General features: G+C 46.1%; 1 protein-coding gene across 1 annotated transcript in view; it reads right to left on the bottom strand.

Annotated features, from left to right (window-relative positions):
• Positions 1–13,721, bottom strand: part of kif28 (kinesin family member 28) — a 75,325-nt gene that overhangs the window by 40,314 nt on the left and 21,290 nt on the right. Inside the window, exons 6-10 of the mRNA XM_072266853.1 lie at positions 13,229–13,383; positions 4,268–4,379; positions 3,552–3,619; positions 1,818–1,960; positions 1,241–1,362 (exon numbers count right to left, since the gene is read on the bottom strand). Of these exons, the coding sequence (XP_072122954.1) occupies positions 1,241–1,362; positions 1,818–1,960; positions 3,552–3,619; positions 4,268–4,379; positions 13,229–13,383 (600 nt within the window). The remainder of the gene's footprint in view (positions 1–1,240; positions 1,363–1,817; positions 1,961–3,551; positions 3,620–4,267; positions 4,380–13,228; positions 13,384–13,721) is intronic.

The raw sequence follows: 13,721 nt of genomic DNA on the forward strand, positions 1-13,721 counted from the left end.
GAGACAGTATCTCGCCTCTTTGTGCACTCTAAGTTTGTGAAGAGTGTGGACAAAGATGAAAGGGCCTGTGTCACAGTTCGTTCCAAGCAGATGTGTGACAGAGGACTCCGATCAATGGGTGTTCCGAGGGACACGCACGGAGACAAATATCAAGTGTTATTGGCAGATGATCAATTCGATGAAACTCTTTTGGGCTACCTGAAGCTTGCTGGCCTGCCAGCACTTCAAGGTGTCCGTGGAGGAATGCTGTCGACTGGCATTTCACCTTGGACAAATTTCACGACACATGCCGGTGATAATAAATTGGAATCTGATTCTGGCACCTTCCAGGATGTGGGGGTATGTGCTGAGGGAGGCACTGAAGCTTGGTGGGGAGGGACCACAGTGTAGGCTTCTTCCCCTACTGGAGACGGAGGGACCAGGTTGGGGGAGGGAGCAGTGTACTGCCCCAGAACAGCACGTGAGTGGCAGCTGTGCTATTGGTGTGAATGAATGCAGTAGAACAGTATGGAAACCATTGACTGTGAATATAAAGAATGAAAAAACATTGAATGGTTTATTCTTGTAAATACAGCACTGTACAAAAGTCTTACGCACATCTGGGATGCCTAGATGTTGGGAATGGCGAGGGTGGAGCACCACAAGAGGGGTGTGGGACAGGTGGGAGAGAAGGTGTACCAGGATGGGAAGTGGTGTGAGTGCAGACACACCCAGCCCTAAGACACCAGGCAAGGTAATTTAATTCCAGACAATTGGTTTATTTATCATTTCAGACAGAATGTCATCTGGTGCTTCCTGCTCCCTCCCCTCTCCCTTCCCCTTTTCCCAACGATGATTCCCCTCTCCCTGGCCCCTTCCCACACTCAGTCCACAATAGAAACCCATATCAGAATCAGGTTTATCATCATGTCATGAAATTTGTTTTTTTTGCAGCAGCAGCAGTACAGAGCAATATGTAAAATTACTACAGTATTGTGCAAAAGTCTTAGGCAACCTAGCTATATATGTGCTTAAGATTTTTGCACAGTACTGTATTGTTTATTATGAATAAAGTTCATTTTGTTAAATAAAATCTGAAATGTTAACTATCCCTTACCATGGATGCTGCCTGACCTGCTGGATATTCCCAGCATTTTTATCTTTACTTCAGAGTTTCAGCATCTGCAGTATTTTGCTCTTTGGCTAGACATACATTAGTAATTAACTGACTGAGGACAGGACCCTTATTCACCAGCCATACCTGCATTAGGTTTACGTATCGATGCTTCCATTCTTTCTGTGCTTTCTCAAGGCGCTGCTCCCACGATGTTTGAATCTCCACCATCTGGAGTTCATTCTCAGTCAGCAGGCATCGTAGCTTCTCTGGTGAAGAAAGGATAGCATGCTTTCAAGTTAAATCTAGACATAATGGTGGAGCATGAGATATCCCAACAGAGACAAGGTGTTAGCAACTGCGGAGAGGAGGGAAGGGCAGGAATTTATACTGGATGGAGACAAGATGGTTAACTGCTGCAAGTGAGATGAAGATTACTGAGTTCTGAGTGAGGCTTGGGGAATGTTGGAATTGTTTCATTTTGATTGCTTTTGCTGTCATAGTTCAGATGCTTCTCTCGGTAAAGTACCAGCTCCCCAAATATTTACAAATGGCTGTACTGACCTTGATGACATATCAAGATCTTAAACAGCAAACTCTGCTAATTTAGCTTCAGGACTTTCACCAAGTAACTTCATCTCAAAAGACAACACGACAGGCCATGGTATTGCTGAATTAAGAACAAAAACCTTTACATTCTACTTCACCAGTCAGAGGTTCCTACCTGTTTCCTCCTCTACCCTTTGTCCAGAGTTTCTCATTTTCATGATCTTTAATTGCAACTTGGCATTCTCGGCTTTTAACTCCTGAATAAGTCGCTCTGTTGGATTTTCATTTATCACTGCCTTGTTCCGAATACTTTTTGTCCTTTGGGCATCAAAATGCAAATAGGGTGCACATAAACACAGGGAACAGGGAGACACACACAAAATGCTGGAGGAACTCAGCAAGTCAGGCCACACCTGTGGAGGGGAAGAAACAGGATGAAGGGTCTCCACGCAAAACATTGACTGTTTATTCTCTTTCAGAGATGCTGCCTGACCTGAGTTAGTTATTCAGCGATACAGGACTTTCTGGCCCAAAGAGCCACACCACCCAACAACACACTTATGTAAACCTAGCCTAATCACAGGACAATTTACAATGACCAATTAAGCTCCTAACAGTACATCTTTGGACTGTGGAGGAATCCAGAGCACCCGAAGGAAACACATGTGGTCACAGGAAGGACAGACTAACTTCTTACAGATGGTGTCAGAATTGAACTCCGAACTCCAATGCCCTGAGCTGTAATAGTGTCATGTTAACCACATTTTGTGTGTGTTGCTCTGGATTTCCAGCATCTGCAGAACCTCTTGTGTAGGGAACAGGGAGATTAATCCACACAATCCGAAGTCCATCATCGAGTTGACCATTGGACTACGACGAATAGCCTCCCAAACTCTTAAGGGGAGAGAAATTTCCAAAGATTCATGTGCCTCTAAGGAAACAAAATGCCCCTCATCTCTATTTTCAGTGGTCAACTGTCCAGTTCAATTGGCTGCCCCCACACCTGAACCAGAAGATCACAGGTTCAAGCTTCTCCTCCAGAGCCAAGCAGTAAATCATGGTTTATTCTCTAAAGCAATACTAGGGATTGCAGTGTCAGAAGTGCCATCATTCAAACCTCAAAGTAAGTTTATTATCAAAGTTCATGTATGCTACAATATACAATCCTGAGACTCATTTCTTGTGGGCATACTCAACAAATCCAATAACCATAATAGAATCGATGAAAAACCTACCAACAAGGCGGACAAACTATGCAAATACAAAAAGAAAGAAGAAATAATAATAATAATAATAATAATAATAATAATAATAATAGGTAAATAAGCATTAAATATAATGCACACAAGAAAGTCTGCGAATGCTGGAAATCCAAAGCAACACACCCAAAATGCTGGAGGAACTCAGCAGGTCAAGCAGCATTTACAGAAATGAATTAAACAGTCAGTGTTTCAGGCTGAGACCCTTCTTCAGGACTGAGAAGGAAGGGGGTGACGCCAGAATGAAAAGGTGGAGTGTGGGGGGGGAGCGAGGGAAGCAGGCTAGCAGAACGGTGATAGGTGAAGTCAGGTGGGTGGGGAAGGTCAAGGGCTGGAGAAGAAGGAATCTGATTGGAGAGGAGAGTGGACCATAGGAGGGTGATAAGTCACAACTTGGTGGAAAGAATATTCCTGATAACAATTCAAAATTCTTCCTCTGTGTTCTGACCAATATTTATCTTTCAACTACAATCACCAAAAAGCAGCAGATCTATTCATCACCACATTCCTGATGTAATTGCAAAATGACAATGAGCTATCGCAATAGTGACTAACAGAATCTCAGTGGTAGTAAAGTAGTTTAGAATGGCACAAGTCAGCTTTAACAACGTAGGCCAATTCTCCCCCAGTAAAACTCCCCATCGTTTTACCTTTCAGCGTAACGTAACGTTGAGAGGGTTTCCTCGTAACAAATGTCAGCTGGACTGACTGCTGCGATCTGCAAGAGAATTGAAAGGTTCTTTCATCAAAGAGAGAGAGACGGCAGTGACAGTAACACAGCAGAGAAACAGTCGCTTCAGCTCAACTCGTCCATGCAGACCACAGCATCCTCCCTGCTAATCCCAGTTGCCCGTGTTGAACCCATAATCTTGCAAGCCTTCCCCCTCCACGTACCTATCCAGATGTCTTTTAAATGTTGCAATTGTACCGACTTCGACCACTTCCTCTGGCAGCTGGTTCCAGGTCCTCGCTACTCTCTGTGTAAAGGAGTGATCTCTCAGGTCTCTTAAATCTTTCCCCTCTTATCTAATGTCCGTGCCCTCTACTTTTGGACTCCTCAACCCTTGGGAAAAGACTATGCCCATCCACCTTATATGACATCACCCCTTAGTTCTCCTGCGCTCTGAGGAATAAAGATCCCATGTGGCCAACTTGTAACTCAAGCCCTGAAGTTCAGGCAACATCCTCAGAAATCTCTTCTGCGCCCTCTCCAGCTTGACATTGTCTTTCCTGTAACAGGGTGACCATAACTCTACACAGTTCTCCAAGTGTGGCTTCACCAACATCATGTCCTGTGTGAGAATGGCTCACTGGTGCCAACATTGTGGACGCTTTCTTAGGCAGGGCAGATTTCCTGAGCATTTACCATCAGAGTCTTGCTGTTTCCACCTAGGGCAGGCTGCAGGAGTTTAGTAAGTGTGGAATTTCTATAGGGTATGTGGGGCACCCTCTTCCCCGTAGCTGTTTCTGCTAAGGCGCTGGGGAGAAATACAGAGAGAAAAACACTTGATAATACGTGTCCACAGAGCATGAAGGAGAATGGGTGCACAACTGACGAGATGCTGGAAATCCAGGGCAGCACCGACAAAATGCTGAACGAACTCAACAGGTCAGGCAGCATCTATGGAAAGCAATAAACAGTCATTTCAGGTTGAGATCCATCATCAGTACTGTGACTGTCGGGGTAAATTAATAATCCAGAGGGTTTGATAAACAGAAAGAGAACAAGAATTCAAATCGCTTTGTTCCAGCTGATATATTTAAATTCAGTATAAAATGATGGAAATGAGAAGCTGGCTCTGGGGAAAGTTGCTAGCAAGGTGTTATTGTGGTTAAACTAATGCCCCACTGTCTGTTTGGTCAGTAATCCGACAGTCCTTAACTGGCGTGGCCTGTGTGCTTTCAGCAGCATGTTGACAGTCTTGTCCAGTATTGTTTATCATCCCAATCAGTTTAATGATGTGAGATACGACCATAAGGTATAGGAGCAGAACCAGGCCATTTGGTAATTGAGTCCACACCACCATTCAGTCATGGCCGATTTATTATGCCTCTCAGCCCCATTCTCCTGCCTTCTCCCTGTAACCTTTGACACCCTTACTAATCAAGAACCTCCTCTCTAAATACACCCAATGACTTGGCCTCCACAGCCTTCTATGCCAATGAATTCCTCAGATTCACCACCCTCTGGCTAAAGAAGTTCCTCCTCATCTCTGTCCTAAAGGGATGTCCTTGTATTCTGAGCCCCCTGCTCCGAGAAACACCCACTGTTACAACACCCTCTCCATGTCCACTCTATCTAGACCTTTCAATATTCAATAGGTTTCAGTGAGATTCCCCTCTCATTTTTCTAAACTCCAGCAAGTACAGGCCCAGAGCCATTCCCAAGATCATTCTCGTAAACCTCCTCTGGACCTTCTCCAATGCCAGCACACCCTTCCTAAGATATGGGACCCAAAAACTGATCACAATACTCCAAATGAGATCTTATACAGAAAAGCCTCAACAATAGATCCTTGCTTTTATATTGTACTCCTTTAGAGAACCCTGCACTAGGACTTTCAGGTGCCTTTGCACCTCCAATTTCTGAATAAACTTCCTGTTTAGAAAATAATCTATGTCTTTATTCCTTCTACCAATGAGCATGACCATACACTTCCCCATACTATTTTCCATCTGTCACTTCTTTGCCTATTTCTTAATCTGTCCATGTCCCTCTGCAGAGTCCCTGCTTCCCAAACACTACCTGTCCCGCCATCTTTGTACTGGGGTGTCATCTGCAAACTTGGCCACAAAGCCTTCAATTCCATCATCCAGATCACAAACACAGAATATGAAAAGCAGCAGATCCAACACGGACCCCTGCAGAACACCACTAATCTGATCTTGCGGAGGCGTTGTTGTCAGAAAGGGGGAGGGATAGGTGGAAGAGGTAAAGTCTGAAGAAGAATCTAATAGGAGAGGAGGGTGGACCATGGGAGAAAAGGAATAAGGTGGAGAACCAGAGAGAGGTGATTTGAGGGTGAGAAGAAGAGAGGGGTGAGAGGGTAACCAGAATGAGGAATGGAAAAAGCGAGGAGGAGGAAGAGGGGAGAAATTTACTAGAAATTGGAAAATCAATGTTCCTGCTACATGAGTTGGAGGCTACCCAGATGGAAGATGAGGTGTTGCTGCTTCAACCTGAGTTTGGCCTCATCCTGGTAGTAGAGGCAGCCATGGACCGACGTGCCAGAATGGGAATGGGAATGGGAAGTCAAATTGATACGGGTAGCCACCAAGGGACTGTACCTCTTGAGGCTGACAAGAGAGAAGGCACATGGCATGGTGGAAACTGAATACGTGTCGGGTCTCACCAATGCAGGGGAGGCCGCAATAGGAGCACCAGGTGCAGTGCATGACCCTGATAAGCTCACAGGTAAAGTATCGCCTCACCTGGAAGGACTGCTTGGGGCCCGGAATGGTGGTGAGGGAGGAGGTGTAGGGCAGGTGTAGCTCTTGTCCTGCTTGCAGGGATAAGTACCAGGAGGGACAAACGGACAAGAGAATCAGGTAAAGAGCAAGCTGTATGAAAAGTGGAGTGGGAGTGGGATAGATGTACTCCCATTGGAGACGCTGGAGGTTACAGAGTTTCATGGGGCGGTAAGGCCAAGGGGAACCCTGCCTCCATTATGATGGTAGGAGGAGGGGTGAGGGCAGATATGTGGGAAATGGAGATGTGGGTGAAGGAAATTGACAGTGGAGGAAGGGAAACGCCATTCTTTGAAAAAGGAGGACATCTCAGGTGTTCTAGAATGGAAAGCCTCATCCTGGGAACAGACGCGGTAAAGACAGAGGAACTGAAAAAAGTGAATAGCATTAGTACTAGTGACAGGCTGAGAAGAGGTATAGTCAAGATAACTGTTAGAGTCGGTAGGTTTGTAAAACATGTCAGTGGATAACTTGTCCCGAGAGATGGAGATAGTGATCAAGTATCAGAGATGGATCAATTAACTTTTAGAGCAGGGTGGAAGTTGGAGGCAAATTTGACGAAATTGATGAGCTCAACGTGGGTGCAGGAAGCTGCACCAATACAATCATCAATGTAGCATAAAGAGAGTTGGGGAGCATTACCATTGAAGGCTTGGAACACGGACTGTTCCACGTCACCAACAAAAAGGCAGGCATAGCTGGGGTTCATGTGAGCGCCCACGGCTACACCTTTGGTTTGGAGAAAGTGGGAGGATACGAAAGGGAAGTTATGAGTGAGGTTGATGTTCTGGAGCATGCTGATATTACGGGAGAGGAGGTGTTGGAGTTATAATACATTAGGACAGATAAGTCCCCGGGGCCTGACGGAATATTCCCCCGGCTGCTCCACGAGGCGAGAGAAGAGATTGCTGAGCCTTTGGCTAGGATCTTTATGTCCTCGTTGTCCACAGGAATGGTACCGGAGGATTGGAGGGAGGCGAATGTTGTTCCCTTGTTCAAAAAAGGTAGCAGGGATAGTCCGGGTAATTATAGACCAGTGAGCCTTACGTCTGTGGTGGGAAAGCTGTTGGAAAAGATTCTTAGAGATAGGATCTATAGGCATTTAGAGAATCATGGCCTGATCAGGGACAGTCAGCATGGCTTTGCGAACGGCAGATTGTGTCTAACAAGCCTGATAGAGTTCTTTGAGGAGGTGACCAGGCATATAGATGAGGGTAGTGCAGTGGATGTGATCTATATGGATTTTAGTAAGGCATTTGACAAGGTTCCACACGGTAGGCTTATTCAGAAAGTTAGAAGGCATGGGATCCAGGGAAGTTTGGCCAGGTGGATTCAGAATTGGCTTGCCTGCAGAAGGCAGAGGGTGGTGGTGGAGAGAGTACATTCAGATTGGAGGAATGTGACTAGTGGTGTCCCACAAGGATCTGTTCTGGGACCTCTACTTTTCGTGATTTTTATTAACGACCTGGATGTGGGGGTAGAAGGGTGGGTTGGCAAGTTTGCAGACGACACAAAGGTTGGTGGTGTTGTAGATAGTGTAGGGGATTGTCAAATATTACAGGGAGACATTGATAGGATGCAGAAGTGGGTTGAGAAGTGGCAGATGGAGTTCAACCCGGAGAAGTGTGAGGTGGTACACTTTGGAAGGACAAACTCCAAGGCAGAGTACAAAGTAAATGGCAGGATACTTGGTAGTGTGGAGGAGCAGAGGGATCTCGGGGTACATGTCCACAGATCCCTGAAAGTTGCCTCACAGGTGGATAGGGTAGTTAAGAAAGCTTATGGGGTGTTAGCTTTCATAAGTCGAGGGATAGAGTTTAAGAGTCGCGATGTAATGATGCAGCTCTATAAAACTCTGGTTAGGCCACACTAACCAGAGTATTGTGTCCAGTTCTGGTCACCTCACTATGGGAAGGATGTGGAAGCATTGGAAAGGGCACAGAGGAGATTTACCAGGATGCTGCCTGGTTTAGAAAGTATGCATTATGATCAGAGATTAAGGGAGCTAGGGCTTTACTCCTTGGAGAGGAGGAGGATGAGAGGAGACATGATAGAGGTGTACAAGATAATAAGAGGAATAGATAGAGTGGATAGCCAGCACCTCTTCCCCAGGGCACCACTGCTCAATACAAGAGGACATGGCTTTAAGGTAAGGGGTGGGAAGTTCAAGGGGGATATTAGAGGAAGGTTTTTTACTCAGAGAGTGGTTGGTGTGTGGAATACACTGCCTGAGTCAGTGGTGGAGGCAGATACACTAGTGAAGTTTAAGAGATTACTATACAGGTATATGGAGGGATCTAAGGTGGGGGCTTATATGGGAGGCAGGGTTTGAGGGTCGGCACAACATTGTGGGCCGAAGGGCCTGTACTGTGCTGTACTATTCTATGTTCTATGTTTGTTGAAGGTAAGGGTCAGTTCTGCCAGATGGAGAAATATTTAACTGACAACAATTAGCAGGATTGTTAATGATATAATCACGGGGTCTTCAGGACAGCATCACTGAGAGAAAGAGCCAAAGTTCATTGACGTTTATTGTCAAGGCCACAACTTGTAATAATAGAAGCACAGATTGAGTGGACAGCCGGAGACATTTTCCCCAGGGCTGAAATAGCTAATACCAGGGGGAGTAATTTTAATGTGACGAGAGGAAAGTACAGGAAGGGATGTCAGGGGTAAGTTTTCTTTACACTGAGAGTGGTGGGTGTGTGAAAGGCCCTACTGGGGTTGGTGGCAGAGGCAGATACATTAGGGGAATTTAAGAGACTCTTGATAGACACATGAATGATCGAAGAATGGAGAGCTATGACAGAGGGAAGGGTTAGATTGATCTTAGGGCAGGTTAAAAGACTGGCATAACATTGTGGACCAAAGGTCCTGTAGTGTGTTGTAATGTTTTTTGTTCACTCAATCCAAAGTACAAATCAAGTTTTATTATCTAATGGCTGACAGTGTGAATGTGTTGGTTACCACTTCACGCCACTGTTAATGTCTCTCTGTGAGCCCTAGTTAGAATACACCATGAAACAAATAAGTATTGCAAAGAAAGCTAATATACCTGCAAACAACAGGAATTCTGCAGATGCTGGAAATTCAAGTAACACACATCAAAGTTGCTGGTGAACGCAGCAGGCCAGGCAGCATCTGTAGGAAGAGGTGCAGTCGACGTTTCAGGCCGAGACCCTTCGTCAGGACTAACTGAAGGAAGAGTGAGTAAGGAATTTGAAAGTTGGAGGGGGAGGGGGAGATCCAAAATGATAGGAGAAGACAGGAGGGGGAGAGATAGAGCCAAGAGCTGGACAGGTGATAGGCAAAAGGGGATACGAGAGGATCATGGGACAGGAGGTCCGGGAAGAAAGACAAGGATGGGGGGGGGGGTCCCAGAGGATGGGCAAGAGGTATATTCAGAGGGACAGAGGGAGAAAAAGGAGAGTGAGAGAAAGAATGTGTGTATAAAAATAAGTAACAGATGGGGTACGAGGGGGAGGTGGGGCCTTAGCGGAAGTTGCCATTAGGTTGGAGGCTACCCAGACGGAATATAAGGTGTTGTTCCTCCAACCCGAATGTGGCTTCATCTTTACAGTAGAGGAGGCCGTGGATAGACATGTCAGAATGGGAATGGGATGTGGAATTTTTCCCTTTCCCCCCTTTCTCTCCCCACCCCCCGCATTCCGCAGGGATCGCTCCCTACGCAACTCCCTTGTCCATTCGTCCCCCCCATCCCTCCCCACTGATCTCTCTCCTGGCACTTATCCGTGTAAGCGGAACATGTGCTACACATGCCCTTACACTTCCTCCCTTACCGCCATACAGGGCCCCAAACAGTCCTTCCAGGTGAGGCAACACTTCACCTGTGAGTCGACTGGGGTGATATACTGCGTCCGGTGCTCCCGATGTAGCCTTTTATATATTGGCGAGACCCGACGCAGACTGGGAGACCGCTTTGCTGAACATCAACGCTCTGTCCGCCAGAGAAAGCAGGATCTCCCAGTGGCCACACATTTTAATTCCACATCCCATTCCCATTCTGACATGTCTATCCACGGACTCCTCTACTGTAAAGATGAAGCCACACTCAGGTTGGAGGAACAACACCTTATATTCCGTCTGGGTAGCCTCCAACCTGATGGCATGAACATCAACTTCCCTAACTTCCGCTAAGGTCCCACCTCCCCCTCGTACCCCATCTGTTACTTACTTTTATACACACATTCTTTCTCTCACTCTCCTTTTTCTCCCTCTGTCCCTCTGAATATACCCCTTGCCCATGCTCTGGGTCCCCCCCCACTTGTCTTTCTTCCCGGACCTCCTGTCCCATGATCCTCTCGTATCCCCTTTTGCCTATCACCTGTCCAGCTCTTGGCTCCATCCCTCCCCCTCCTGTCTTCTCCTATCATTTTGGATATCCCCCTCCCTCTCCAACTTTCAAATCCCTTACTCACTCTTCCTTCAGTTAGTCCTGACGAAGGGTCTCGGCCTGAAACGTCGACTGCACCTCTTCCTACAGATGCTGCCTGGCCTGCTGCGTTCACCAGCAACCTTGATGTGTGTTGCTTTAATATACCTGCATAAATGCTCACAGAGCAACTTTTCTGAATAGGTCAAAGGCAGCCATACTGGGCTCCATGAGACTCCCTTAATGCCAAATCACCGATCCATGGGATCAACCCAAGGGGGCAATGAGTAGTATTTCTTTCCCTTATTGGGCTTAGTGTTACCCAGGAGTTTATTTTGCCTCTCCTGGGTTGGGGAGGTTTTAGCATGTCTTGGGGATGGGAGACCAAATGTAGATAAATATGCCATCTTGAGTGTGCCACGGTCTTGGTAGACCAGTTGATGTTGTCCCCTCCATGCAAAGGGCGTGGTGTTGTTGTGCTTGGCAGCAAACACTGCCCCACTCACAATCCTCACTGGATCAGAAACAGTGGTAGGAAAACTGCACGGAGATTCTCGCCAGTTGCACAGAAACACTTGCATAAAAACATGAAAGGACAGACTCTCCTTGCAACATATCCATGTCAGCAATGGCACCTTGAACAGGCACATGGGTAGCTTTGGAGGGGCATGAGTCAAATGCAGGTACACAGGACTAGCTGAGGTGGGTATCTTGGTTGAAGGGCCTGTTTCTGTGCTGTATCCTATGACTCAAGTTGAGAATGATGTTCTCCTGGGGGGGTTCTCCACTGGTGGGCCTTCAGGCTGTTGACCTAGGACTCTGTGAGCAATGGCATCAGGTGTAGCATTGAAAATCTCAGGTTTGAAGAATCTGTGGGGAGTTGAGAAAACCTCTGTATCATCTCAGTCCTCACTCACATCCACAGTCTCCACTGAATAAAGGGGGTTGCTGGGTCAGGTCCTGGCCCACATCTCCACACGGATTAAAAGGAAGAATGTGGCTTAAACAAACAAGATTGACCTATCATGCACAGCAACCGCTTCAAAACCACAACAGACTCTGCACACCAGAGGGATAAACCATTCCAGGGCTTCTGCCCTTCATTGGGCAGAGGACAAACAATTCACGGGATGGGCAAGGCCAGCTGTGAAGCAGCCACATTCTGCTGCCTTCCCTTCCTTCTGCCCTGCACCACATCCCCAGGCTTGAATGTGTGCAGGCATCCTGGGAGGCACTGAGCAAAACTTCCAATCGCTCCAACAGTCATACAGACTCTTGAAGATTTCTTCCATGCTAACTGAACTTCTCACGACATCTGGAGAAGAGGAATGAAAAGAATTGGTGAAATGATGTTCGAACCACAGACACCTCACTGGATAATTACTTACTGCTAAATGGAAACCATCTGAAACCCACTGTGTGCAGTACTGTGCAGAAGTCTTAGGTACCTTAACTATATATATGTATCCGAGACTTTGCACAGTACCGTACTTGTCAGAGTGGAGAGCGAGTTTGTAAATCTAGCAGGAGGAAAGGATATTGAGAATGGTGAGGGAGATGTGCCAAGGGAGGGTTGGGGGACAGACGGCAGAAAAAGAGTGCCGGGATAGGGGGTGGGGGTGACACAGGTGCAGACACACCCAGCCCTGAGACGCCAGGCGATGACATTTGATTCCAAACAATTGGCTTATTGATCATTACAGAACATCCTTTGGTGCTTCCCACTCCCTCCCCTCTCCCTTCCCCTTTTCCCAAGCATGATTCCCCTCTCCCTGTCTCTTTCCCACTCTCAGTCCACAATAGAGACCCATATCAGAATAAGGTTTATCATCACTCACACGTCATGAAATTTGTTCTTATTTGTGGCAGCAGTACAGAACAATAACATAAAATTACAATACTGTGCAAAAGCCTAAGGCACATATATATAGAAAGGGTGCCTAAGACGTTTGCACAGTACTGTAATAATTTAGGCACATATAGTACTGTCTAAGGCATGTATATATAGCTAGTGTGCCTAACACTTTTGCACAGTACAATCCAAAAAATTTCAGGCATCATCTCCCTGCTGGAAGTTCTCAAATACCAATGGAAGTATATTCAAATTGTGCAGTCATTTCAGAACTAATCTGCATTTTTAGCAGAAGCATCGGTGGACTGTGTAGTTTTCCCATTTGGACTATTTATTGTTGTGGTCATTTTTCTTTAAATGTTGATGATGTTACCATTGCCTGAACTTTAAGCAACCTCAATCAGAGTTCTTCAATAGAAAAAAATGGAGCTCTTGGTCAGGCATGACAGAAAATTTACAATGTTATCAAATTTACTATAATATTCCCAGATTTTTTTTTAAAGAAAAGGCTTAAAAAAAATTGACTGTAAAATGCACCTGAAATCAGGAAAGTAATCAGGAGCTTTAATTTTGCCACCTTGCACAGTTTGTTTCAGTTCCAGGAAGCACCTCACCTGATGACGTTGCCCAGGGTGGTCAGGCTGAGGTTGATAGCCGTTCCCTCCCTGAGACGGTCCCCCTCAGAACCCGAGGATTTCTGCCGCTCACTACCAGCCAAATCCACCAAGTTTATGTTGGACTGTTTCGTCAGGTGCTCTTTTAAAAATACCTGTGAGAAAGCATGTCAGATAATTTAGACACAAGAGGCACGGCAGATGCTGGAAATCCAGAGCAATACACTCAATGTGCTGGTTGTGCTCAGCAGGTCAGGCAGCCTCTATGGATGGGAATAAGCAGTTGATGTTTTGCTGAGATCCAGGCCCACTGAAGGTTCTTGACCAGAAACGTTGACTGTTTATTTGCATCCATAGATGCTGCCTGACCTGCTGAACTCCTCCAGCACATTGTGTGTATTGCTCTAGCAATTTGGAGCTTGATCTTATTTTCTGAGAAACTTTCTTTCAATCCCTTGAAAATGAGCTTCATTCAATATTAAATAATGCCTTA

Source organism: Mobula birostris, chromosome 8, assembly GCF_030028105.1.
Source record: "Mobula birostris isolate sMobBir1 chromosome 8, sMobBir1.hap1, whole genome shotgun sequence".
Lineage (NCBI taxonomy): Eukaryota > Metazoa > Chordata > Chondrichthyes > Myliobatiformes > Myliobatidae > Mobula > Mobula birostris.